This window comes from Onychostoma macrolepis, chromosome 01, assembly GCF_012432095.1.
Source record: "Onychostoma macrolepis isolate SWU-2019 chromosome 01, ASM1243209v1, whole genome shotgun sequence".
Lineage (NCBI taxonomy): Eukaryota > Metazoa > Chordata > Actinopteri > Cypriniformes > Cyprinidae > Onychostoma > Onychostoma macrolepis.
In genome coordinates, this window is record NC_081155.1 from 28596080 (window position 1) to 28621361 (window position 25282).

General features: G+C 39.5%; 1 protein-coding gene across 4 annotated transcripts in view; it reads left to right on the top strand.

The window, feature by feature from the left end:
* The window catches only part of pspc1 (paraspeckle component 1), a 159443-nt gene that overhangs the window by 105114 nt on the left and 29047 nt on the right, over positions 1-25282 (top strand). For all 4 annotated transcript variants that reach the window (XM_058773817.1, XM_058773811.1, XM_058773826.1 and 1 more), the window contains exon 6: positions 18267-18372. In XM_058773817.1, the coding sequence (XP_058629800.1) occupies positions 18267-18372 (106 nt within the window). The remainder of the gene's footprint in view (positions 1-18266; positions 18373-25282) is intronic.

Consider the following 25282-nt stretch of genomic DNA (forward strand, 5'->3'; position numbering starts at 1 on the left):
GGCCACTCATCAGATGACTCAGGCTCAGCGCACTCCTGTTTTTAAGGTGCCAGGCATGTAGGTCCGCCATCGTTTTGCAACACCAGAACAACGATTCCGTCAGACTTCTACAACACAGCCTCAGGGGTTTTCGACCTCATCAGCGGCAGTTGACAGGGGGTCCACATCAGTGCGACCCCCCACACACACACACACACTGGCGTTAAAAGTCGCATCCATAAAGCTTGAAGACACTGGGCCGGTGGTCAATCGATTTTCAAGTCTACACCTGCAGTACATGAGGGAGATGACAGTAGATCCATGGGTTTGGACTACAGTGAGCAGGGGGTATACTCTGCAGTTTCGACACCGGTCTCCAAAATTTCAAGGATTGTCCCTATGGTAATAGGGGATCCAGTTCGTTCAGAAGCTCTCTCTCAAGAAATTTGTTCACTGCTAGAGAAGGGAGCCATAGAAAGAGTTCATCTCCACATTCAAAGGGACAGTTTTTATTCAACTTATTTCCACGTTTCAAAGAAGGATGGTGGTTTTCATCCAGTTCTAAACTTGAGACATCTAAACATGTTCCTGAAAACTCTTCCCTTTCGGATGTTACGTGCAGCTAACGTTCTTCGGTCAGTAAAAAGGGAAGATTGGTTCACAAGCATCAGTTTGAAATATGCTTACTTTCATGTTCCAATTTCTCTTCACCACAGGAAATTTCTTTGATTGAGTTTAAAGAACAAGGCCTACCAATTCTCAGGGTCTTACCATTCGGCCTGTCTTTGGCCCCTTGAGTTTTTATGAGGTGCATGACTGCAGCTCTGCATACGCTGTGGTCCAGAGGGATGTGAATCCTGCCTTACCTAGACGACTGGCTGCTGTGTTCACCCACAAAACAACAAGCTGTCCACAACACCAGACTGCTTCTGGAGCATGTGCAGAAGCTGGGTCTTGCAGTCAACAAGGCAAAGAGTTGTCTGAATCCAGTGCAAACAATTACTTACATTGGAATGACACTGGACTCCCGTGTAATGTCTGCCACCCACTCACATGCTCGAGTGGACAGTATTTTTCAGCTCCTTGCCCGTTTCCACCTGGGTGCAAGCTTGCTGTACAGCACGTTGTTTCAACCCTTGGGGATGCTGACCGCCGTCATTTCTGTGATTCCACTCGGCTTGCTCCAGCTCAGGCCTCTGCATCGGTGGAAAAACAGTTTGCAGTTGAGCCCTGCCAGACATCTTCAGCGGCTGATTGTTGTCTCGCGCAGTTGTGTCCAGGCATTGACACCATGGAATTGTCACGAGTTTCTGATGTCAGGTGTTTCCTTGGGGTCATTCCTTCTCATCGTGATGTCTTCATGACCGATGCTTCCCTCTTCGGGTGGGGAGCATCATGGAATCACAGGGGCGGTTGTGGCTGTTGGTCTTCAGCTCGGTCCAGGGACCACATCAATCTACTGGAATTGCGTGCAGTTTCCTAGCCCTGCAGCATTTCTTGCCAGTTCTGGCAGGCCGTCATGTCTTCATTCGGTCTAGCGTCGACTAGCATCGTTGAGGGCAGTTCACCTCCCGGGAACGAGCAATCAGATAGCAGATGCTCTGTCAAGGAATTTTCTGCACCCAGGGGAATGGAGGCTTCACCAGGATGTGGTGCAGAGGATAAGGGAACAGTTTGGCAAAGCAGAAGTGGATCTTTTTGCAACAGAGGCGAACACTCACTGTCGCTTGTGGTTTGCAAGAACAGAGATATCCAGCTCATTGGGGCAGGATGCTCTGTCTCACGAGTGGCCAAACTGTCTGCTTTTCCTCCTCTTCCGCTTCTTTGGGACACATTACACAGAATATCTCTGTGCAACCACAGAGTGTTACTGGTAGAACCTTGATTGCCAGCCAGGCCTTGGTTTCCTGTGCTTCTGTCTCTGTTGGTGGGCAGGCCATGGCAGCTTCTGCTTCTGCTTAGAGCTGCATCCACACATCAGCTCTATGCAGCTCGTTGGAGGATTTTCTCGTCATGGTGCGAGGAGCGTGGTTTAGATCCTATATGCTGTGAAGTTCCTGGAGTTCCTGGATTCAGACAAAGCAGCCTCCACTCTGCAAGTATATCTATTATACTTGAGGCTCAGCCTACGTCACCACGTGATCTCAACCTATCGAGCTGGCACTGCGATAATCCACTAGTGCTTAAGCACTGCCTTTGGCGGTCATCTGGAATTCACAGAACCACAGTTACATACGTAACTAGCGGTTTCGTTAAAGGATGTGTCTGTGGCGGCTTGACAAATTTCGATGTTTTGCCATGAAACAGGAAGTTGCTATAACTCATACAATGTCCGATCTTCCCCAAACTTCACATGTTTGATAAGACTCCTGTCCTGAAAAGATCTACATGCTCATATTCAGTTATAGTCATAGCACCACCTTCTGGCAACAGGAAGTGACATGTTTACGCTATAACGAATTACTCCTAGAGATTTAATAACATCAACATTATATTTGTTCAGACTAAAGGCCTTTGCGATGTTAAATTGCGAAGATCTTGAGTTTTCGTTAAAGGGTGTGTCTGTGGTGGCCTGACAAAGTTTGATGTTTTGCTATGGAAAAATTTGTTGTTGTAACTCAGCCATACAATGTCCGATCTCCAAACTTCACATGTTTGGTAAGAGTCCTGGCCTGAACACATCTGAAGGCCAATATTCCTTTATAATCATAGTGCCACCTGCTGGCAACAGGAAATTACTTGTTTTACACTAACTCAAACATACCATTTAAATCTGCATCAAACTTCATATGTTTGATAAAAGCGCTGGTCTGAAGACATCAACATGCCAATATTCAGTTATAGTCATAGCGCCATCAGCTGGAAGCAGGAAGTTTGGAACATATAAATGACTTTGAGGTATTCTTTCTATATTTTACAAAACCATGATCCGCACTCACATGAAACAGTCTTTTCTTTTTCGTTTTATTCTACATTTATCACCAATAGGGCAAGGACACAAACATTTTGGCTCAAAGGCCTTCCTCAGTGTGTTAAACAATACAAATCCTCCACCCACTTTTTAAATCACCAATTTGACGTCATCATTCATTTACCAATGTTCATTCATTAAAAGCTTACGTACTCCATTTCAAAATACAACAACTTGCATTTAAACAACTTGCATTTAAATACCACACCCATTATCATAACCACCACTGCATTACAATATACCTCTTATTCGAACATAAATTACCTTGGAATTAATTTTTAGCACTCTTGTATATACTGACAGTTAAAATAAACCGTCAACAGTCTTTACTTTTAACTATGGAAAATTCAATGATTAAAATCATCAGACATGCATCAACATTAATAATCACTTATTTTCACACTGAATGCTTGAGATCTACTCCACAAAATATTACATATTGATTTGACCAGTTATAATTCATTAAAGGAAAACAGAAAGATCCAACTCCTCATTCATGCCATTTGGAGTAAGTGATTTAAGTTTATGGATCCAAAATGCTTCTTGTTTCAATAATTCTTTATTTATATTACTTCCTCTGCGTGATCAAATAACTTCCTCTATACCTATACATTCCAATTGTTTGATGTCATGTCCCAGTTCATTAAAATGTCTGGCTACTGAAGAAGTTATGTCTTGTCGTCGTATACTTGACTTATGTTCATTGATTCGTAATTTCAACTGACACGATGATTTACCTATATATATTTTTTGACAAGGACATTTTAACATATAGATCACATTACGAGTTGAACAGGTAATACAAGATGTAATTTTAAAGCATTTTCGTGTTATTGGACATATAAAATCTCTACACTTTACCAAATTTCTGCACGCAGCACAATTTCTGCACGGGAAACAACCTTGTATAAAAGCAGACTTTTTCCGCCTTACTACATCCGAGTTGATCAGCATATCTGATAGGTTACGTGATCTCTTAAAGGTAAACAATGGGTGATACTGAAATTTGTCGTTCAAAGATGTATCAGATGATAATATGGGCCAATGTTTATAAATGACTGATTTTATCATATTACTGTGCTCATTGTATGTCAATGAACAATTTACTGAAAAATGTTGTTGTTTTTTAATGGGTTTATCTATTTTCAAAAGATCATGTCTATTCACTTTGTTTACTTTATCTAATGCATTATTTAACCAGCTTTGTTGATATCCTTTAGAACGAAAACGTTGAAATAGTGATTTTACCTGTTCATCAAATTCATGTGCAGTACTACAATTACGTTTTAATGCTGACTTAAGCCCCTTTCACACAGAGATTCCGGAAAATACACGGATAATGTGTTCCGTGATTTGTCCCAGGATCGTTTTGATTTTGGTTCATTCACACTGCCAGTGATTTTCCGGAATATGTGTGTGCGTTCACACACATCCCGTAAAGATCCCGTAAAGACACGTGACATTACGATGTGATGGGTAATGTGACACGTACCGTTTCACTAAAGCTGGCGATGATCTTGGCTTCAGCTCGAATAGCGGGAGCTCCCGATCTCTGCTTCATTACAGTTTGCACATATTTTTTATTCGCGAACGTTGATCTGCCTTCAAAAAACCCGGTAAAACAGTCACGCGATAATGTGCGTCATCACTACGACACACCCTTTATGGCATTGATCCGTATTTTGTTCACACAGCGCTCGTTCCGGGACTGAACCCGGCAATCAATCCCGGGACGTGTTTGCGTTCACACAGAAGGCACTCCGGCAATTTTCCGGGACCATCGTGCAGTGTGAAAGGGGCTTAATTGGTAAACTTCGTTTTAGAGGAACTGGACGATAACTGTCAATAGATAATATTGTATTTTTATCCGTTGGTTTCCGAAATGCTGTTGTATGTAATGACTCATTGATCTTAGTTATTTTAACATCCAAAAAGTGTATTGAATCGCAATTTTTTTCCATTGTAAATATAATTGACGGCATTTTTGAATTAATGAATGTCAGGAACATATCCAATTCTTGTTCAGATCCTGATCAAATCATAAAACAATCATCAATGTATCTCATCCAAACCTTAATATTTGAATGAAACTGATTGTTGTTATAGACATGATCCTGTTAAAATTTACCCATAAATAAATTGCCATAATTTGGTGCTATTGGATTACCCATCGCTGTGCCCTGAACTTGTAAATATAAATCTTTCTCAAACAAAAAATAATTCTTGGTCAGAACTAATGTTGTAAGGTCCACTATATATTGTGATGATATTCTCGTATCTTCAACTTTACAGTGCGAATTTAGTGCATACAAGCCTGCTTCATGAGGTATATTTATGTAAAGTGAAGTAACATTGAGTGTAACAAGCCAATCCATCGTGCTTACGCAAGAAATTTGATTCAGTTTATTCAAAAACTCTGTAGTGTCTTTTAGATACGATTTCTTCACTATCGGTTGAATCAAAAAATCTAGGAATTTAGATATTGTTTCTGTTAATGATCCATTCCCTGAGACAATTGGTCGCATTGGAGGATCTTCTCCTAATTTGTGAATTTTAGGTAAAGCATATAAAACTTGAAACCTAGGATATTCATTTTTTAAATATTTTATTTCTTGTTCATTAATCCATTTCTTATCAAATCCCATCAAATCATTTATTTGTTTTTTATAGGACTCAGTGGGGTTAAACATAAGTTGTTTATAAAATGTCTCATCATGTAACATCACTTTTATTTTTTTCAATATATATATTAGAATTCATAACGACAATTCCTCCACCTTTATCGGCCCGCTGAATAGTCAGAGTTGAATCATTCATTAATACTGATAAAGCTTCTTTTTGTACTCTTGTACTGTTTCATGTGAGTGCGGATCGTGGTTTTGCATAAGTGATTTAATGGATTAACGCACCTAAGCGAAAGATCAAGCGACAGAAGAGCGTGGTGCAAACAACTTTTGTGGAACTGCATTCTTTCTATATTTACCACTTTAAATGCATATTGCTCACCGTTTGCTGTTTTCCAAAAGCCACCGGATGGTGGTGAGCCCATGTGCGAGGGCCTGATATATGTTTCAGAAGTGGGTGTGGCAAAATGGCTCGATAGTGCCACCTATAAACATTCAACGGAGTGCCTCGAGCTATGTTTCACGTACATGTATGACAATCAGTACACACATGTAACAACAATACCTACAAAAAAGTATCTTGGAGCAAAATCCGAAACCCCACAGGAAGTTTGCAAATTTTGTGTAATTTTTGACATTTTCAGGCATTGTATTTTAATGTCTGTGGCGGCCTGATACATTTCGATGTTTCACCATGAAACAGGAAGTTGTTATAACTCAGGCATACAATGTCCGATCTGTCCCAAACTTCACATGTTTGATATGAATCCTGACCTGAAGAGTTCTCAATGCCCATATTCAGGAATTGTCTAAGTGCCACCTGCTGACAACAGCAAATTACTTGTTTTACACTAACTTAAACATGCAATGTCTGATCTGCCCCAAACTTTACATGTTTGGTAAGAGTCCTGGTCTGAAGACATCTACATGCCACTATTCAGTTATAATTTACAGTGTCACCTGTTGGCAATAGGAAATTAAATTATTATTTTTTTTTTTTTGCAATAACTCAAGCATGCAATGTCCAATCTGCCCTAACTTACTTTCTTCATACGAGCCCTGGCCTTAAACATATCTAAAGGCCAGTATTCAGATATATTCATAGTGCCACCTGTTGGCAGCAGAATATGTCATGCTTTACACTAACTCAAACATATCATGTTCAATCTGCCCCAAAGTTCACGTTTAATAAAAGTCCTGGGCCCGTATTCTTAAAGATTCTAAGAATCCTCTCAGAGAGCTCCTAATTTAGCTTAAAAATTTCTAACTAGGAGTCTTAGCTTAAAAGTGATTCAGGACCAATCTGAGAGTAACTCTGATCGAGGAAAACACAAAAACTTTTATTTTAGTGAGGAGGCGGGGCTGACCCCGTTGCTAGCGATGACACAGTCTTTTGAAGACTGTGATTGGTTAGTTGTCCAAGAAGGAAACAAAAGAGCGCTTTTAAGAGTAGGGTATATTATAAGCCTTCACTTTGAAATTACATGCGTATTTTTTCCTGTTTTACCGTACTCTCTCTATCTCTCTCTCTCTCTCTCTCTCTCACTCACACACACACACATTATATATGTATATATATTATTTTTTTTTTATTTACCATGCTGTCATACTTAACGTATTTTATAGGAAATGAACAGCGACACAATGAGGTTCTGAAAGTGCTGTAACAAACCAAAATCACCGCTGCTGCAGAGTTACATTTTTCCAGTTGCCAAATATGTTAATGTAGTTAATGTAGTGATTACGTCCATTTCTGGCGCTATGGCATTTCTGGCGCTATGGCATTTCTCGGAGATATTAGCTTGTCTCAAATAAGATCGGTCACAAACATGATCCCTGCACGAGTTAATAAGTAGCGTCTTATTAACTCACTGTTATGCATTATGTGCAACACATTTATTCTCCCTCTTCATGTTTCGTCCATTTTCTCCACTGCTATAGAAACTCTTAAGCCTCTTAAAAGTCCTCGTTCGTACTCCTAACAATTTTGGACCTTAAGACCTCTTTTAAGGGGTAAGATGCTTTCTGAATTACTTTTTTCTTTACTATGATCTTTTCTTTAATTTTAAGAGGAAACACCCACATTTCTAAGAATTTTCTTAGAATATTGTTACTAGGAGCAGCTCTTAGCACTAAGATTTTTCATGAATACTGGCCCTGGTCCGAAGACATCTACATACCAATGTTCAGTTATAGTCATAGCACCACCAGCTGGCAGCAGGAAGTTTGGCACATATAAATGATTTTGACACATTCCTGCTATATTTACCACTTTAAACACATATTTCCCACCATTCTCTCTTTTCCTAAAGCCACTGGGTGGCGGTGAGCCGGGTGTGAGGGCCCTTTCAACACTGCTTGCAGCTTTAATTAGGGCCCAAGCACCGATGGTGCAAGTGAAATTGCTCTTGGAATTGCTCCGTTTATTCTTCTTCTTCTTCTGATTCTTCTTCTCCAAAATGAATTGCATTTTTGAGGGCCTAAACATGCTCTAAAACTCATGAAACTTTGCACTCGCCTCAGAAGTGGTGAAAATTTACATTGATAAGAGTCCTGGCCTGAAAACATCTAAAGGCCAATATTCCATTACAATCATAGCGTCACCTACTGGCAACAGGAAATGACTTGTTTTTCACTAACTTAAACATACAATGTCTGATCTGCCCCAAACTTCAGATGTTTGGCAAGAGTCCTGGCCTGTAGACATCTACAAAACAATATGCAGTTATAGTTATAGTGCCACCTGTTGTTGACAGGAAATAACATGTTTTACACTAAGTAAAGAACGCAATGTCCAATCTGCTTTAAATTTCTTGTTTGATAAGAATCCTGGCCTGAAGACATCTAAAGGCCAATATTCAGTTACAATCATAGCACCGCCTGCTGGCAACAGGATATGCCATGTTTAACACTAACGCAAACACACCATGTTCAGTCTGCACCAGACTTCACGTTTGCTAGACGTTCTGGCCTGAAGACATCAACACATCAATATTCCATTATAGTCATAGCGCCTCCAGATGGCAGCAGGAAGTTTGGTGCATATAAATGGCTTTGACGTTCCTCCAATATTTACCACTTTAAGTGTATATTGCCCACTGTTCACTGTTTTCCTAAAGCCACTGGGTGGGAGTGAGCCCGGGTGCAAGGGCCCTTTCAACGTGCCCTTTGTCTCTCAGGTGTGAATCACTAAATATTCATGGCCATTCTAACACAAATCATGTCTTACAAAAGTTAAATCAATATATTTTTTTCTGTGAATGAGTGAGCAGGATGATTTTCACATCATTTTATAGCAAAAACTCTAGTTTACCACATACAGTTCTCAAAATTCTTGTGAACAAATATTCTGTATGTTTTATGTACATTCATGCTGCTCACATATTATTGTAGCACAGTTTGTGCTGAATACAGTGTAATCAGACTTTAGACGTGAATGTTTTTAAGATACTGAAAAAAAGTGTTAAAGTGGTAAATATAGTAGGAATATTTCAAAGTAATTTATATGTGCCAAACTTCCTGCAGCCAGCTGATGGCACTATGAATATAACTGAATATTGGCATGTACATGTCTTCAAGGTTTTTTATCAATCATGTGAAGTTTGGTGCAGATTGAACATGGTATGTTTGAGTTAGTGTAAAACATGACACATCCTGTTGCCAATAAGTGTCACTATGACTATAACTGAATATTGGCTTTTAGATGTCTTCAGATCAGGACTCTTACCAAATATGTGAAGTTTGGGGCAGATTGGACATTGCATGTTTAAGTTAGTACAAACTAAATAATTTTCTGTTGCCTACAGGTGGCCAAGTTTTATTGAGCTACTCTAAGATACATAAAACTACACTACTAAAAGCGCACGCACACACACACATGTTCATTTTTGTGAAAAGTGGGGACATCCCATAGGTGTAATGGTTTTTATACTGTACTTACTATATGTGCTATTGCCCTACATCAACCCTACACCTAAACCTACCCCTTACAGGAGACTGTGCATTTCAACTTTCCCCAAAAATCCTCACTCTGTATGATTTATAAGCGTTTTGAAAAGTGGGGACATGGGTCAATGTCCTGAAAAGTCACCTTCACCTTGTAATACCTATGTCATACCTTTTTTCATTATACAAATCTATGTCCTGACTTTTCACAAAAACGCGCACACATACACACACACACACACACACACACACACACACACACAGAGTTCGGTTTTGAATGGAGTCCCAAAAGTCTAGTATTTACTACTAGTTCTTGAACCACAACCTTAGAAAATCATCAAAGCAGAGGTTTTTCATTCGCTTCAAAAACGAAAGTAACGTTAATCATCTGCATCTTCCGTGGCTCAGATGTTGGGAGTAATGACGACTGCTATGTTCATTATTACATCCAAAACACCTCAATCACTTAATCGGAGACATTCTTGTCTTCCCCTGCACATGAGTCGACACAATGACGGACAGCTCACTCAGGGCGGGTCTAAGATAAGACGGCCTTGTCAAACTATCGTGGGAACCTGTGCAGAACTAAGTCATTCTGACAGGAATCTCAGAACAGCCTGATTTGAGAAAGGGGATTTTAAAATAGGGATCTAAAAAAAAAAAAAAAAAAAAAAACACTGGGTGGATTTTCATCATTATAGGATGTATTTGTACACACACTTCCAACACACATTTATGTTCAAACTACTTGTAAAGTGAATTTTGCATCTGATGACCCTTTTAAGAAGATTTAGCACCAGTTTTCAGCAAGGAGAAGATTTTGTCTGGTACTTGCATTTTGCACTGGAAGCGGGGTTTCCCTCAGTTGCTTGTCTCAGCAGAGGGAATCATGGCTTGGCTGATTGGTTGGTTCTTGGATGATGTTTTCGGGAGGCACTCAATGATTGGGTGTTACTGCCCGGATAGAGCTTCAGGTTGGCAGTTGCTTGGTTACACAGTGTGACATGCTAGAATTTCTTCTGAGAGCCTTGAGTTGAGAGGTGCAAAGACTTTGAAGATTTCTGCAATCACAAAGCTTCAACGGAGTATGTTCGGAGTTCTGGATGACTAGAACGCTAGTCACGCATTGGAGTAATAATTTCAGGCTGCACAAGCAGTTCAAGCTATTCGGGCGATTCCAGCAGTTCAAGCAACGAATTACTCCAGTCACTGTGGTTTTAAGTGAGCCGCTTAAGTCCGTCCCACGAAGCAGTGTTCCAATCAGATGTTGCTGCAGGGTGGGGCCACGCCCCATATTACTAGTCTTTGTGCATAAATTAACATAATGCTCCATGTATCTTGTGGAGAAAATCTCTGTGATATTTTGTTAATAATTTCGGTCACACTTTATATTAGGTGGCCTTAACTACTATGTACCTGCATCAAAAAATATGTACAATTACTTATTGTGTTCATATTGTATTGCAAAACAGGTTTGCTGCTATTGAGGAGGGATATGGGTAAGGTTAGGGACAGGTTTGGTGCTGTGGGTAAGTTTAAGAGTGGGTTAAGGTGTAAGTGATGGGTCAACAGTGTAATTATAAATGTAATTACAGAAATTAATTACAGATGTAATTACATATAGGTATTTTAAAAAATATAAGTACAATGTAAAAACATGTATGTACACAATAAGTGCATTGTACCAAATTATTAATTCAAACGTAAGTACATATTAGTTAAGGCCACCTAATATAAAGTGGGACCATAATTTCAATAAAGTGTTGTAAGGCGAGTATTGTATATAATACCAACTTTTCATTCATGTGAATGTTCTGCAAATATCACGACCATTCCTTTAACGCCAATCTTCAAATATCTAGCATACCAGTAGCATGAGTTAATATCTTTGTCTACAAAAAGGGGTATAAAAACATATATGCTAAACTTCACAGGTTACATAAAACACAAAAAACAGGCATAAAACACATTCCCCCAGTTTCACAGACAAGGCTTAGGCCTTATCCCAGACTAAAATCTAAGTCAATCTAAGTTCAACTAAAAGAAACTTGCTCTGACTGATCTTAAAATATATCAGTGCCTTTATTTTGTCTCAAAATGCACACCAGTAATGTTTTTTTTCTAAGGCACATTTATAAAAAAATACTTAAATGTCCTAATTGAACTATGACCTAATCCTAATTTAGTCCAAGCCCTGTCTGTGAAACCAGGCTATTTTTCGTGAATATAGTTGCCCTAATGGCAATGCTCTAAATTATTGTCTTTTAAAATTGGCTACATGAGTTTGTGTTCCTTTTTTTTGGAGAGAAAGAGGGTGCATTTTGGAATGAGAAGGTGGGAGGACAGGGCCCATAGGTCAAGAAAGTGTCACGCTGTGTGAATTCTGTGAGCGTCCAGGCTCAACGTGTCGCTGTTATGTGCAGCTGGTCACAAGGTGACCATCCACCATTTGTGGCAAAACCAGGCATCGACAGGAACTGGTCAAGACAAGTTGGCGTCATGTTGGTCGTTGATTCATTTTATGACCTCTTGATGGCCGTGTGGGGAATCTCCAGATCCTGCTTTGGAATGTGTTTGTTCAATAGTTCACTTGGTGTCTGTTCAGCGGAGGCCCTACATTGTACAATGTATGTCTGAGTTAAAACAACTTCCTTTTCCGTAGTGAAACATCGAACTTTGTCAGGCCACGATGGACACGTCCTCTAACGTAAACTCAAGATCTTCTCAATTTAACATCACAAAGGCCTTTAAATTAGACTGACCAAATATAATGTTGATGTCATTAAACATCTAGGAGGAGTTCGTTATTGGGTAAAACATTCCACTTCCTGTTGCCAGCAAGTGGTGCTATGATTATAACTGAATATGGGCATGGCCATGTGTTCAGGAATGGACTCTTAAGTTTGTGGCAGATCAGACATTGTATGCCGGAGTTATAACACATTTTTGAGCATGTTTAGGCCCTCAAAACTGAGATTCATTTTGGAAAAGAAGAAAATAATGAAGAAGAAAAAAAAAATAGCAATTTCAATTCCGAGAGGGTCCTCGCACCGACCATGCCACATCAATTTGGTAACAGTGCCACCTATTGGTCAAAAGTGATAAACCATTCATTAATTATAAAATTTCCAAACATGCTAATAACTTCTGATTACATTATCCTGTTGTAATGAAAATACAGAGACCATAGATACCAGAGGTGGGACCAAGTCATTGTTTTGCAAGTCACAATTAAGTCTCGAGTCTTTGCATTCAATTCTCAAGTCAAGTCCCGAGTCAAGACAGACAAGTCCCAAGTCAAGTCCCGAGTCAAAATAGGCAAGTCCAAGTCGAGTCGCAAGTCCTCAAATTTTAGCTTCAAGTCTTAAACAAGTCATTAGTGCTCTTTGCCCAAATTATTTTCTCAGTATTAATTCCCATATCAAATTTATAGTAATTTATATCAGGAAGTCGGGTAGAATATATTTTACATAGTTTAATTTCATGTGAGATGGGTGCCCTTAGTAAAACTACTCAAGTTCAGTTTAGGGATTGTGTCAAAATAGGACAAGCAGTGAAAAAAAACAATTTTATTAATAACAGAATAGCAAAGACAACATAATTTCATAGAAATAACAGCTGCAATACTTTGCATGTGTGCATAAGAAGAATATATGCTTCTAGGTGTTTGCTATATCTAAGCCAATGAGCCATTATTTGGAACCTCAATGAAACAGATTTAAAAACATGTGAGCAGAAACTCAGAAAGAACCGCTTTGAAAGAACTAGAAGAAATAACTGCTACCATACTTTACATGTGAGAGGAAACCTGCAATATGGATGCAGACAAACTCATGAAGACAGTCATTCAAAAATGCTGTGCTACCATTCTTTATAACTAAGAGTAACAAAGACAAAATGTTGTACGTTAAATGTTAAGTATATAACATTATAAATATAATATGCATAGTTGATCGCTAAATTTAGGGGCTATGTGCTATATACAGACTGATTTACAACACGTGAATTCAATTATTTATCCTGAAAGAAATAAAAGTGAAATGAGTGCCTGGTGAAGAGGGAGAAAAATTTAGTATATTTTATAGTTAGTTATAGACTACAATTCACAAATCATTTTGTGAAAGAACACTTAAAATGATCATTAGGCCAATTGCCCGTTTTTTCTTCTACAAATTATAGCTAATTCTTTTGCAATAATTAATTTTAAATCTATCTTAAATCAAGGTTTAATAACTATTTCGCACCAAACTTTAAACCTTTAAAAATAAGCAGGTTTACATTTTAACCCATCATTTTGATCCTGGATTTAAGTAATATTTGCACCATAACTTTAAACTCAGATTTAAATCTTGATTATGAATTAACTTTAAACTTAATGGAGGTTTAAATAAAATAAAATGCACATGCAATTAAAATATGCAACAGTGGAGATCTGACAAAAAAAAAAAAAAGGTCTCGGACGTGTTTACCAATAAAAATGAAAATTAAAGCACATCGAGTTGGTAGAGCTGCGAGGGTCGTGGCGGGATGCGGATCCGTCACTCATGGTGCACCTCGGTGTCACACAAACAAAAGAAGTGAGGAATATGTTTAGCATTTAACAGCAGCGGTCACGGTGATGATGAGGCGAGCACCAGTGATCGCAGCAGCGCCTCTCGTTTCTCCTGCCCGCTCCGTGTGTCTGCTGAGTGGTGATCAAATGGGCAGGGCAGCGCTTTTCACGAGCGGAGATAGCTACTAGACGAATCATGTTGTTATTTTTTTTTTCGTATCTCGGTTCTTTTGTCGTAAGTTGTACAATTACTCCATTAATTTATACTAGCATATACTGTATATCAAGCGCTCCCTGAACGCAGTCTCTGGCTTATTGCCAGTCAAGCGCAAGCACGCTGCACCCGTCTAGAGTGATAACGACGCTGATCTGATCAAGTCTTTCCGAGTCACAGGGCTCAAGTCCAAGTCAAGTCTCGAGTCATTGCTGTCAAAGTCTAAGTCGAGTCTAAAGTCTTCTTTAATTATGTCGAGTCGCAAGTCATCAAATTTGGGACTCGAGTCCAGGTCAAGTCTCGAGTCATGTGACTCGAGTCCACACCCCTGATAGATACTAATTATACTATAGTTGGCCAAACTTCCTGTCCGCCATTTTGATTTTTCTGAAAAGCCTACTTTTTCGAACTTCTCCTAGACTGTTTGTCTGATTTTTACCAAATTCGAGTCAGATCATCTTCAGCCTGTGCTGACAAAAAGTTATGGATTTCATGTCGATAGACTAAACTGTTTTTGTACAGCGCCGCAACAAATCTGAGAGATGATGCCAGACTAAATCTGAAGCTTTATCTCTGCATATCTTTGACATACTGACATATTGTTTGTGCCATTGTCACCTCACACTGACCATGCCATATCAGCTTGGTAATAGCGACACCTATTGGTCAAAAATGATAAACCATTCATTTACCATTAAAGGTGCAGTAGGAGATATTAGAAAATGCTAACTTTAGCCTGATAGCAATGAAAGGGAAAGTCCCTCCCTCCCAACAAATCGTCGTCCAAAGTCACGCCGCCTGAACGCATAAATGCACACAGACCAGACGATCAGAGACAACATTACTACAATACATCATGTGTCATTCACCGGTGAGAAAACTTCATAGTACAGTACTAAAAGTTCTACAATACCAAGAAAGAAAGGTCAGCCAATCTCGCTGTCTGCACAGTACCTGAACGTGCTGATGACGTATCCTGTCTGCGTGAACCGGGTACGCAGAGGTATGCAAATACATATGTTGACAGACAGGTAGGAAAGTCAATAAAAATGCTTAGAACGAGCATTTTGATTGGACAAACATTTCTTGGTCCTATACCTTTCACAGAATATATAAATACATTTAGTCCACTTATCTTAATGATTGCTATCGGGATGTGAAGATGAAATGCCTTTAACTGAAAATTGAGTGTTTAACATTGTCATTTTACATTATTGGCACACTATTTTCCTATTTTGATATTGGAAAGTTGCTTTGACACAATCTGTATTGTTCAAAGCACTATATAAATAAAGGTGACTTGACTTGACTTGAAAAGACTTTCAACCAGCATAACAAAAAATGTTTCTGAAGACACCTTTAATAATGAACTTTCCAAAAATGCTAATAACATTTCATTACATTGGACTATTTTAATGATACTGGTCTCAAAATATGGGCGCTCAGAGGGGGTCTCGCCCGGGGAGTAATTCAATGTAGAACCGCCACTGCTCCAAAGAGAAAGGAAAACTTGAAATCGCATCATATGACCCCTTTAAAATGGCTTCAATTACTGATTGCTGCAGTTGATCTGATGCTTGCTGGCTTGCTTGCTTCTGTAGTGCTTGGGCACTTAATTGCAGCTTGAAGCTATATTTATTATTATTAGTAGTATTTTCTATTTTTACCCAAAATGGGGCGATGTGAGCATTACGGATCACTAAACACTCTCATGTAATGTCTGTTTTGTTCATATTGGAAACCAGAGGGCATCCTAGCGCAGATAGTCCACAACCACAAGTGAGACCCATACATTTTATGACATTCCAGGAAATCCCCTATATGGATAGAGGCACCCAGCAGGCCCATAGTCAGCTATGAGGTCACATGGGTAAATTTCTCATGCTCAAAAATGAAAATTTGTTCTCTGAATGACTAATTTGTGGTTTAAAACTCCTCATATGAATGTCTGCATCACATAATTTAGTGTAGACAGTTTGCTAGACTGTTTAGCATCTGTGGTATGAAAATGATTGCTGCGAGATGCTACCGGAGTGAACGAGGCTTGAGAGAGTTGTAAGTGAGGGCACGGGTGTTATTATAGTTATTATAAACATTTTTGAACTTGTCTGTTCCTCTTAATTTGACACTTTAGAACAGGGATCTCCAACCCTGCTCCCGGAGAGCTAGGCTGTTTCTCAATTCCAATAATGCAAAGAATGGACTTGCGTTCTCGTGGAGACTGGTCTTGCCAAGCTTCCTCGAACTCGGAAGGACGCGAGAACACAGAACACATCCTTGTGAGAATTGAGATGTACTGCGTTCTTGCTTAACTGACCGCATAGTCTCAGCATGCTGAGCATAAGCAGCGGCCAAGTATGGTGACCCATACTCGGAATTCGTGCTCTGCATTTAACCCATCCAAATTGCACACACACAGCAGTGAACACACACATGGAGCAGTGGGCAGCCATTTATGTTGCGGCACCCAGGGAGCAGTTGGGGGCTCAGTGCCTTGCTCAAGGGCACCTCAGTCGTGGTATTGAAGGTGGAGAGAGCACTGGTTATTCACTCCCCCCACCTACAATCCCTGCCGGACCTGAGACTCAAACCCGCGACCTTTGGTTTTCGAGTCTGACTCTCTAACCATTAGGCCACGACTTCCCCTGAAGAGAGAGATTTTTCTTTTTGCGAGAGTGTGTTTAAAGCTTACAGGCTTCCGTACACCGGCCGCCCGCAGCGTCTTCTGCGATTTCTAACGGTTTGATTCTCTCAAGTCTGCACTCAATGCATTCTCGATATCAAGAACACATCCGGGTATTTTCATGCATCCTCTGTTCTTGCATTCTTGAGAATTGGAATTGAACTTCGACAGTTAATGATGACGTAGAGCGAGAACACAAGGACGCAAGATCGTTGAAGAACGCATATTGAGAAACAGCCCTACCTTCCTGCAGACTACAGTTCCAAACCTGCTGCAACACACCTGTCTGTAATTATCAAGTAGCCCTGAACACCTTGATTAGCTGGTTCAGGTGTGTTTTACTGGGGTTGGAGCTGAAATCTGCAGGATGATAGCTCTCCAGGAGCAGGGTTGGAGACCCCTGCTTTAGAAAGTTAATAAAGTGGAAAGTTGCAACATTTTTCAAAAGATTTGAAATAATTTCGGTTTATTTTTTTATTTAATTTAATTTAATTTATCAACACTGCATCACCGGCACTTAAACTGGCAGTAATCAAGGAAGCCCATGGACAGGTTATTGCTGACAGGATAGCACATTCGGTAAGGGAAACAAAAAATATCATATTATCTGTTAGAAGCATTATCAACGCTGTCAAAAACAGTAGCTTTTAACACTGGTAGCCTACACAGATCTGTAGAACAAGTAGGTTACATAATAAAATGAAATAGTCTACACAAACACTATATGAAGAAGTCTATGCTATGTCATTCAGTATAGTAGTTCAGTTTTCACAAATCATGCTAAAAAACATTCATAAGAGCACTAGAAAAAGTTATCATCTATATAGCAATGATTATTAATGAAAACTATAACAGTAATATGTATTGTTGCATGATTAATAAATGACTGATAAAATTATCCACCCCTAAACTATAGTAAAAAATTAACACATTTTGATGCAATAAATGTTATAATTTAACAGTGTTCATCCCTCCAAAACAGAGAAAACATCTTTCAAAAACATCTACACCTCTGTCACATTTATAGAGTTAGTGTATATAATGAATTGTGTTTGTAGGGGTTTTTATAGCACAATTCTTAACCCCACCCCAGACCTCACTCAAACCCTGGCTATGGCACCCAGCTATGGCTTTAGCTGAATGGACCCTTTTCAAAGACTGTGATGATGTGTTTCATTGGTCATCAGCATTTTTAAAAAAATAAATAAAATACTTTCTTTCTTTTGGAAATCTAATTATAACCATGAGTGGATTCTGAGCATTTGCAGTTTAACTAAATGTGAGTTATATATGCTTAGGCATGAGGAAGAGAGACGTAGACGTGAGGAGGACATGATGCGCCATAGAGAGCAACTTGACATGAGACGGCAACCAGATGGATTCAAGCCCAATTTCATGGAGAATGTGAGTACAGGGAAAATCCTTCACATTCATTCTAATCTTTTAAAGATTAATTTTAGCTGGGTTCCAGACTGTGACTAAAATGGTAACAAATATGACAAAAAATATTAGTTTGTGACAGTATTTAAAGGGGTTTATGAATTGAGATCACATTATACTTGGTCTTTTGACATATAAGGGATCATTGTACTATAATAATAATAATGATAATAATAATTATAAAACTGTAATAAGATTCAAAAATCAACAAATTCTTTGTTAGTCCCGAAACAACTTTTGATTGAAATTAAGTGCTGCAACCTTTGTTGCAACGGAAGTAGATCTAAATCTAATGCTATCTAATACTAATGCTAATGAACACTTTTCATGATTAACTCTTTCCCCGCCAAACACAGAAGTTTCCGTTATTCATGACACAATGCTTCCCCACCAAACACAGAATTTTCTGTTTCTGTGTTCTCACTGTTGACAATGTAGCAGTCCCTTGGATCCGAGAGCCTCGACTGATGCGTGAGGTTTCCTTAAATTCACCACGACGACAACGTGATGTATTCAAACAGCATCTTTATTCCGTACACCTTGAAGCGACTCACATCACCCCACAGCACCGTGAAAACTGTTTTAACACATACAAATAACAAGATTCATAATTCAAGCATAGACTCGTAAACGTTGAATTGCATAAATAAACATCACAATCGATTACATTACACAACAAACGTTCAAGTATTTCTTTAATTACAATCAACATACCTCGCCACGCTCACCAAGGAATGCAAATCAAATATGATAATCCTTTCGTCATCATCAGACGTGCGTCGAATTCATTTCAAAGTGATACGAAGTATAAAATCCACATTAAAACAATATAGGCTCAAACAATCAGCGTCTCACATCCACCTGCCATCTTATTAACCTTATTAGTCCACCTGATCACTACGGTGTCCAAGAAGGACAATTTCAAGACAAATATTCATGATTTCCGGTTTCAATACATAAACACACAGGGTGCAAAAAACATTCAAAACACAAAAAATCTGTCAAATCACAAATTAAATTACACAAACATATTCAGTATTTAATAACACAACTCATCCATACTTCGTATACTAGGAACATAATTACAATATTTCAAATGGTCCCTTACACTCCCACCAATCATAACATGATAAATACAACCCCAATAAATCGCACTTTCACTCTTCGCACTAATCCATCACTGTCCACAGTTGTTTCCAATATTCGTTCCAGCTGCCATTGATTTCTCGGAGAGAGGTCTTCCTTTATCATGACTACATCATTCACCTTGAGATTACACCGTACCACATGCCACTTCTGCCGCATGGAGATGTTCAGAAGATACTCTCTCTTCCACCGACTCCAAAATTGTTCAATCAGATACTGAATACAGCGCCATCGTTTGGTACCATACACATCTTCCCTCACAAATTCCCCTGGAGGAGGAAGAGCAACCTTTGACTTCATTTGAATCAGATGATTAGGTGTTAAAGGCTCAAGGGAACTAGGATCATTTATTCCGTCTACTGTTAAAGGACGACTATTAACAATGGACATGGCCTCATAAAAGAGTGTTCTGAGAGAAGCATCATCAAGTCTTCCCAAGCTTTGAGCCAAGGTAACGTTCAATACATTTCGAATGGTACGTATCTGACACTCCCAAACACCGCCAGCGTGACTTGCTGATGGAGAACTGAAAACAAACTCACACTGTTTCTCAGCCAAAAACTTCTGCAAAGCCTGGTTATTACATTGTTCAAGTGCTTCCGTTAGTTCATTTCTGGCTCCGATGAAATTCCTATCTTGATCACAATAGAGTTGGCACACAGCTCCTCTTAGACTAATAAAACACTGCAGGGTGTTAATAAAAGAGTCTGTTGAAAGATCTTCCAACATTTCCAGATGGACAGCTCGAGAATAAAAACAGGTGAATATCAGACCGTACCTTTTGTACTCTTTACGATTCCTTTTGACAATGAAAGGTCCAAAACAATCCATTCCGCAATATGTAAATGTAGCGGATGCTTCAACTCGCTCTTTAGGGAGCTCAGCCATACGCTGTTCTTCAACTGGCCGCCTCACTTTCCTGCATTGCACACAACTATTTATCAACTTAGCCACCAACTTGTTGCAGCCAAGAATCCAAAAGCCATTTGCTCTGATCTCCAGTCTCCAGTCTCAGTCTCTTAATTCTTGCGACTACCTTAAGAAGTGTTGTCCAAGATGAAAACCTTGACAGATGTTGGATTACAAATTTATAAAATGTTAAATCTAGGTTCCAATGTAACAGTATATAAACTGAAGAAGTTATATACATTGTATTTAGCATTTATGGTGAAGATGATGGCATCAGATGAACGATTCTGTTATACAAAGTATGTAGCAAGAGGTTCCTGCCAGTTCCTGTTCTCTTATTGTAAGTCAAATGAGCCACTCTCAGAGACTCTCACCTTTTGTTTGTAATGACTCTTGGTGCCCCTGCCCCAATCTTTGGGCAGTTATGCTGATTGGATTAGGAGTGGTTAAATGGGGAAGGTTGCTATACCTGAATACTTCATTTGCATGCTTTAAGGTCGTCACCCAGGTGCTTTGTTTCAATTTCTAAGCACTGCCCCCTAAATGTATATAAACTACAATGTATCACTGCTTTAGTTAGACTTGGATGACTGCAGCGACGCACAGCGAGTTCTCAATAAAGAGTAACTTCTGTATGAAAGATATCCCAACGTCTTCTGGTCTCTGCTTCGACGAAAAAAGTTTCCTACAGTTTTGGTGCCGTGACCCGGATAGAGCTCCTCACCTGAATCCAAACTGAAGCTTCAAGTTCAACAAAGATCTGACTTCATTCCAGACTGAATCTTTCTGTACACCAAGGGTTGGTGAGTGTCACTCTATCCAAAAGAACCTTTAAGACCAGTACAAATTTGTTATCCTCTGCGCCATCAGAGAAGAGTTAACAGACAGCTGAAGGGTTTGGTTAACCAAGTTATCCTCTAAAAAGGTCTTTTTAGAGATGAAGGTTATCCTCTGTTCAGGCAGGGAAGATTAGCATTATGTGCTAATATTTGTTATCCTCTGTTCCGGCAGGGAAGAATTGGTTATCCTCTGTTCAGGCAGGGAAGTTTAGCATTACGTGCTAATATGTGTTACCCTCTGTTTCGTCAGAGAAGAATTGGTTACTCTGTTTCGGCAGGGAAGATTAGTGTAAAGTGCTAGTAATTTGTGTTATCCTCTGCTTTGCCAGGGAAGGTTAACAATAGTTGATCTGTGTTAACAAGCGTACCCTCTGTTGATCAGAGACGTTTTAGTGTTTTTGATTGTGTGATAACAAAGAAACTCACAAAATGTTTAGAAACAATGCTAGACTGGTCCCCACAATTGAAAAAGGTGGTCTCGCGACTCCTTTGTGGTCAGATAGCGAATTCAAATCACTGTTAGTAGTGCAAATGAACCTAATAGTCACTGAGAAAGTTAGACAAGGACTAACTGAGAAATACGAGATCCATCCAGACAAGACTTGGTCTGTAGATGAGTGTAAAAATGTATTAGGGGCATGTATTCGCAAGAACAATGTGAAAGGCATTATCTGCTGCCACAGAGAATTTGGTTTAGCGCTAGCTACACAACAGTCTCAGCGTAACTCAGAGCTAGAGGAACAGAACAAAGAGCTCCGTGCTAGAATATCCTCTTTTACTAAGAAATTGAACCGCAACAAAGCTTCAGCAAAAACTGATGTGGAAGAAGTTAATCAGCCGGATAACAATTATCCTGACTTACAAGCTTTCTTTGAAACAGATGTACCCATCCAATCAGTAACTGATGTGCCTGTAGATTCAGTGAAGGTATGTGGCGCTAGGAGAAGATCTCAGGGAATTGAGGGAATTGAAAGTGTTCCTCCCAACTCTTCTGTTGTCCAAATACAAACTGTTGCCAAAGTGCTTGGACCTAAAGATATAGAGAGACTATCCCAGAGCTTACCCTCAGCACGCACAGATTTTTCTGAATTTAGAAGAGCATTGATCAGCAAAATGTGTTTCTACGACATGTTGTTAGCAGAAGTCACACAGCTGATGTCACAAATTCTAACTGAATCTGAATTCAACAGTTTTGAGTCTGCTGTTACTTCTGAACTACAACATGCCAATAAAGGCGATTTGAGAGAAGATGTTTTGAAAATTCTAAAGAATATCATGGGACCCAAAATAGACTGGTCCAGAATCACTAACTGTGTGCAAAGGAAAGAAGAAACTGTGAGTGAATACACTGAAAGGTTTTGTCAGTCAGCTGTAACTTACAGTGGAATAGTGGATGATCCTGATAGTGTGCTTGATGACAAAGGACCACTAGTTCGAACATGGTTTGATGGCCTTTTATCAGAGTACAGATCGGCTATGCCGTTCTTAGATCTAACATGGTCCACTGGGAGCTTGCAAAACAGCTTGGACAGGTTAGCTACTTGGGAAAGAGACTCTGATGTTAAAGCCAGAGTAAAGACTGCAGCAGCATCCTTTAAGTTCAACACAGAGAACCGACAGAAACGTAAATGTCCTAAGAAGGAGGGCAGTTGTCATTACTGTGGTAAACCTGGACACTGGATGAAAGAGTGTAGGAAAAGCAAAAAGACATTAGGAGAAATTAACAGCTTTACTCAGCTCCTACTCAGTCTACTTAGTACTCTGAAGCAGCCCCTCCCCACTTCACCGAACTGTTGGAGCAGTTTGCTCAGGTGTTAACTGTTAGGGCTGTGAGTGCTTAATTTCCCCAGTAATGTACAACAAAGCTGAAAGATTCTTTGTAAATAAAACTACAGGAAGGTTACTGTCACTTCCTTCCATTGAGAGAATGCTAGTTAAGTACACTCACAGCCTTCAAAGCTATACTACAGCACACTCCAGTCACTCACCTATCCTCTCTGGGTTATGATGTTTGTTATGACTAATGTTCCATTAGAGGATGGAGATGTCGCACACTAAAGTTTGCACACCACCTACAGGCATAGGATAGGACACATGGACCAGTGAGGAGCCCAGGGAAGAACCGAATGCAACAGGCTTCGGGGGCCAACCCTGCGGTGAAGATTCCCTCATAGGCCTTCCCCATCCACTAGTCCATCCTCACCTCACTGTTTTTTAGGTGTCACGGGAATTAAGAAACGGGGAAAGAAGGATCAACAATAGCAAACTCGGACCGAACAAAGGATACAACCCTAGTGTTTGCAGTCTTTTACAACAAATACTGCTCTGTCGTCTTTTGGTTTCTTTCTTACTCTGTGCAGATACCACTTGATGGCTGTCCCAAGACCCATATGCGCCGACCTCCTCACCTGCGTATGAAGCCACAACCTCTAAAAGACAACTAGACCCACTGCCGAGCCAACTGTCACGGAAGACAGAACAAAGAATTTTTTTTTTTTTAAATACACAACGCAGAGAATCACATACGAGAACTTCAGTCATCCATCAACATGATCAAGACATTCTTGATCTTTCAGCAAAATTACACCAGATGACTGAAGATAATTCTTCATGGTTGGAAACCTGTTAGTATCAAGTGTTTCATTCAACAAATGACCCACACCCATCACGAGGACAAGACAGTTCCAACCAGAAAAGAACTTCACGGACCCTAGCTGAATGTTTGTTTCTGTGTCAGCATGCTGTTCGTCACTACAGACAATCAACACAGAGCAAGTGCTATGTGCCTGTAACGATCACAAGTTACAAGAATGAGCTTTTAAGTGTCTAAATTTGTATTTTGTGAGAGTTATTAGAACTCTCAAAGGGGGAACTGTTGGATTACAAATTTATAAAATGTTAAATCTAGGTTCCAATGTAACAGTATATAAACTGAAGAAGTTATATACATTGTATTTAGCATTTATGGTGAAGATGATGACATCAGATGAACGATTCTGTTATACAAAGTATGTAGCAAGAGGTTCCTGCCAGTTCCTGTTCTCTTATTGTAAGTCAAATGAGCCACTCTCGGAGACTCTCACCTTTTGTTTGTAATGACTCTTGGTGTCCCTGCCCCAATCTTTGGTCAGTTATGCTGATTGGATTAGGAGTGGTTAAATGGGGAAGGTTGCTATACCTGAATACTTAATTTGCATGCTTTGTTTAAGGTCGTCACCCAGGTGCTTTGTTTCCATTCCTAAGCACTGCCCCCTAAATGTATATAAACTACAATGTATCACTGCTTTAGTTAGACTTGGATGACTGCAGCAACACACAGCGAGTTCTCAATAAAGAGTAACTTCTGTATGAAAGATATCCCAACGTCTCCTGGTCTCTGCTTCGACGAAAAAAGTTTCCTACACAGACGATCAAGAGTTTCTACAGTCATTACTTCTTGTAACAAAAACCTTAACAGCTTTAACTTCTGGATCTCCGACCAGTAAGTCAATAGTTAGAATGGATTCTTCATAGATTTCTTCTTTCCACAAGAATTCGGGACCTGACAACCAATTTGTTGACAAGATATCAGATGCACGAAGTCCCCTAGAGGCATAGTCAGCCGGGTTTTCTGACGTATCAACATAGTGCCACCGGTTTAGATTGGTGTTCTCTCTTATCAACTGGACTCGGGTTGGCCATGAACACATGGAACCTTCGTGCTTCATTGTTGATATTTGAAAGTACAACTTGAGAATCGGTCCAAAAAAACTCTTCATCAATCTCAATATGGAGCTCTGATTTCAGGAGAACACTCAATCTAACAGCAGTCACAGCAACTGAAAGTTCCAAACGAGGCATACTTGTGACTTTTGATGGAGCAACTTTAGCCTTAGCCATGTTTAGACTGCAATGGACTCTATTTTATATCTCAGGTAAGAACATGCACCGTATCCTATACTACTGGTGTCTGAAAAGTAATGCGATTCTATTCTGACAAT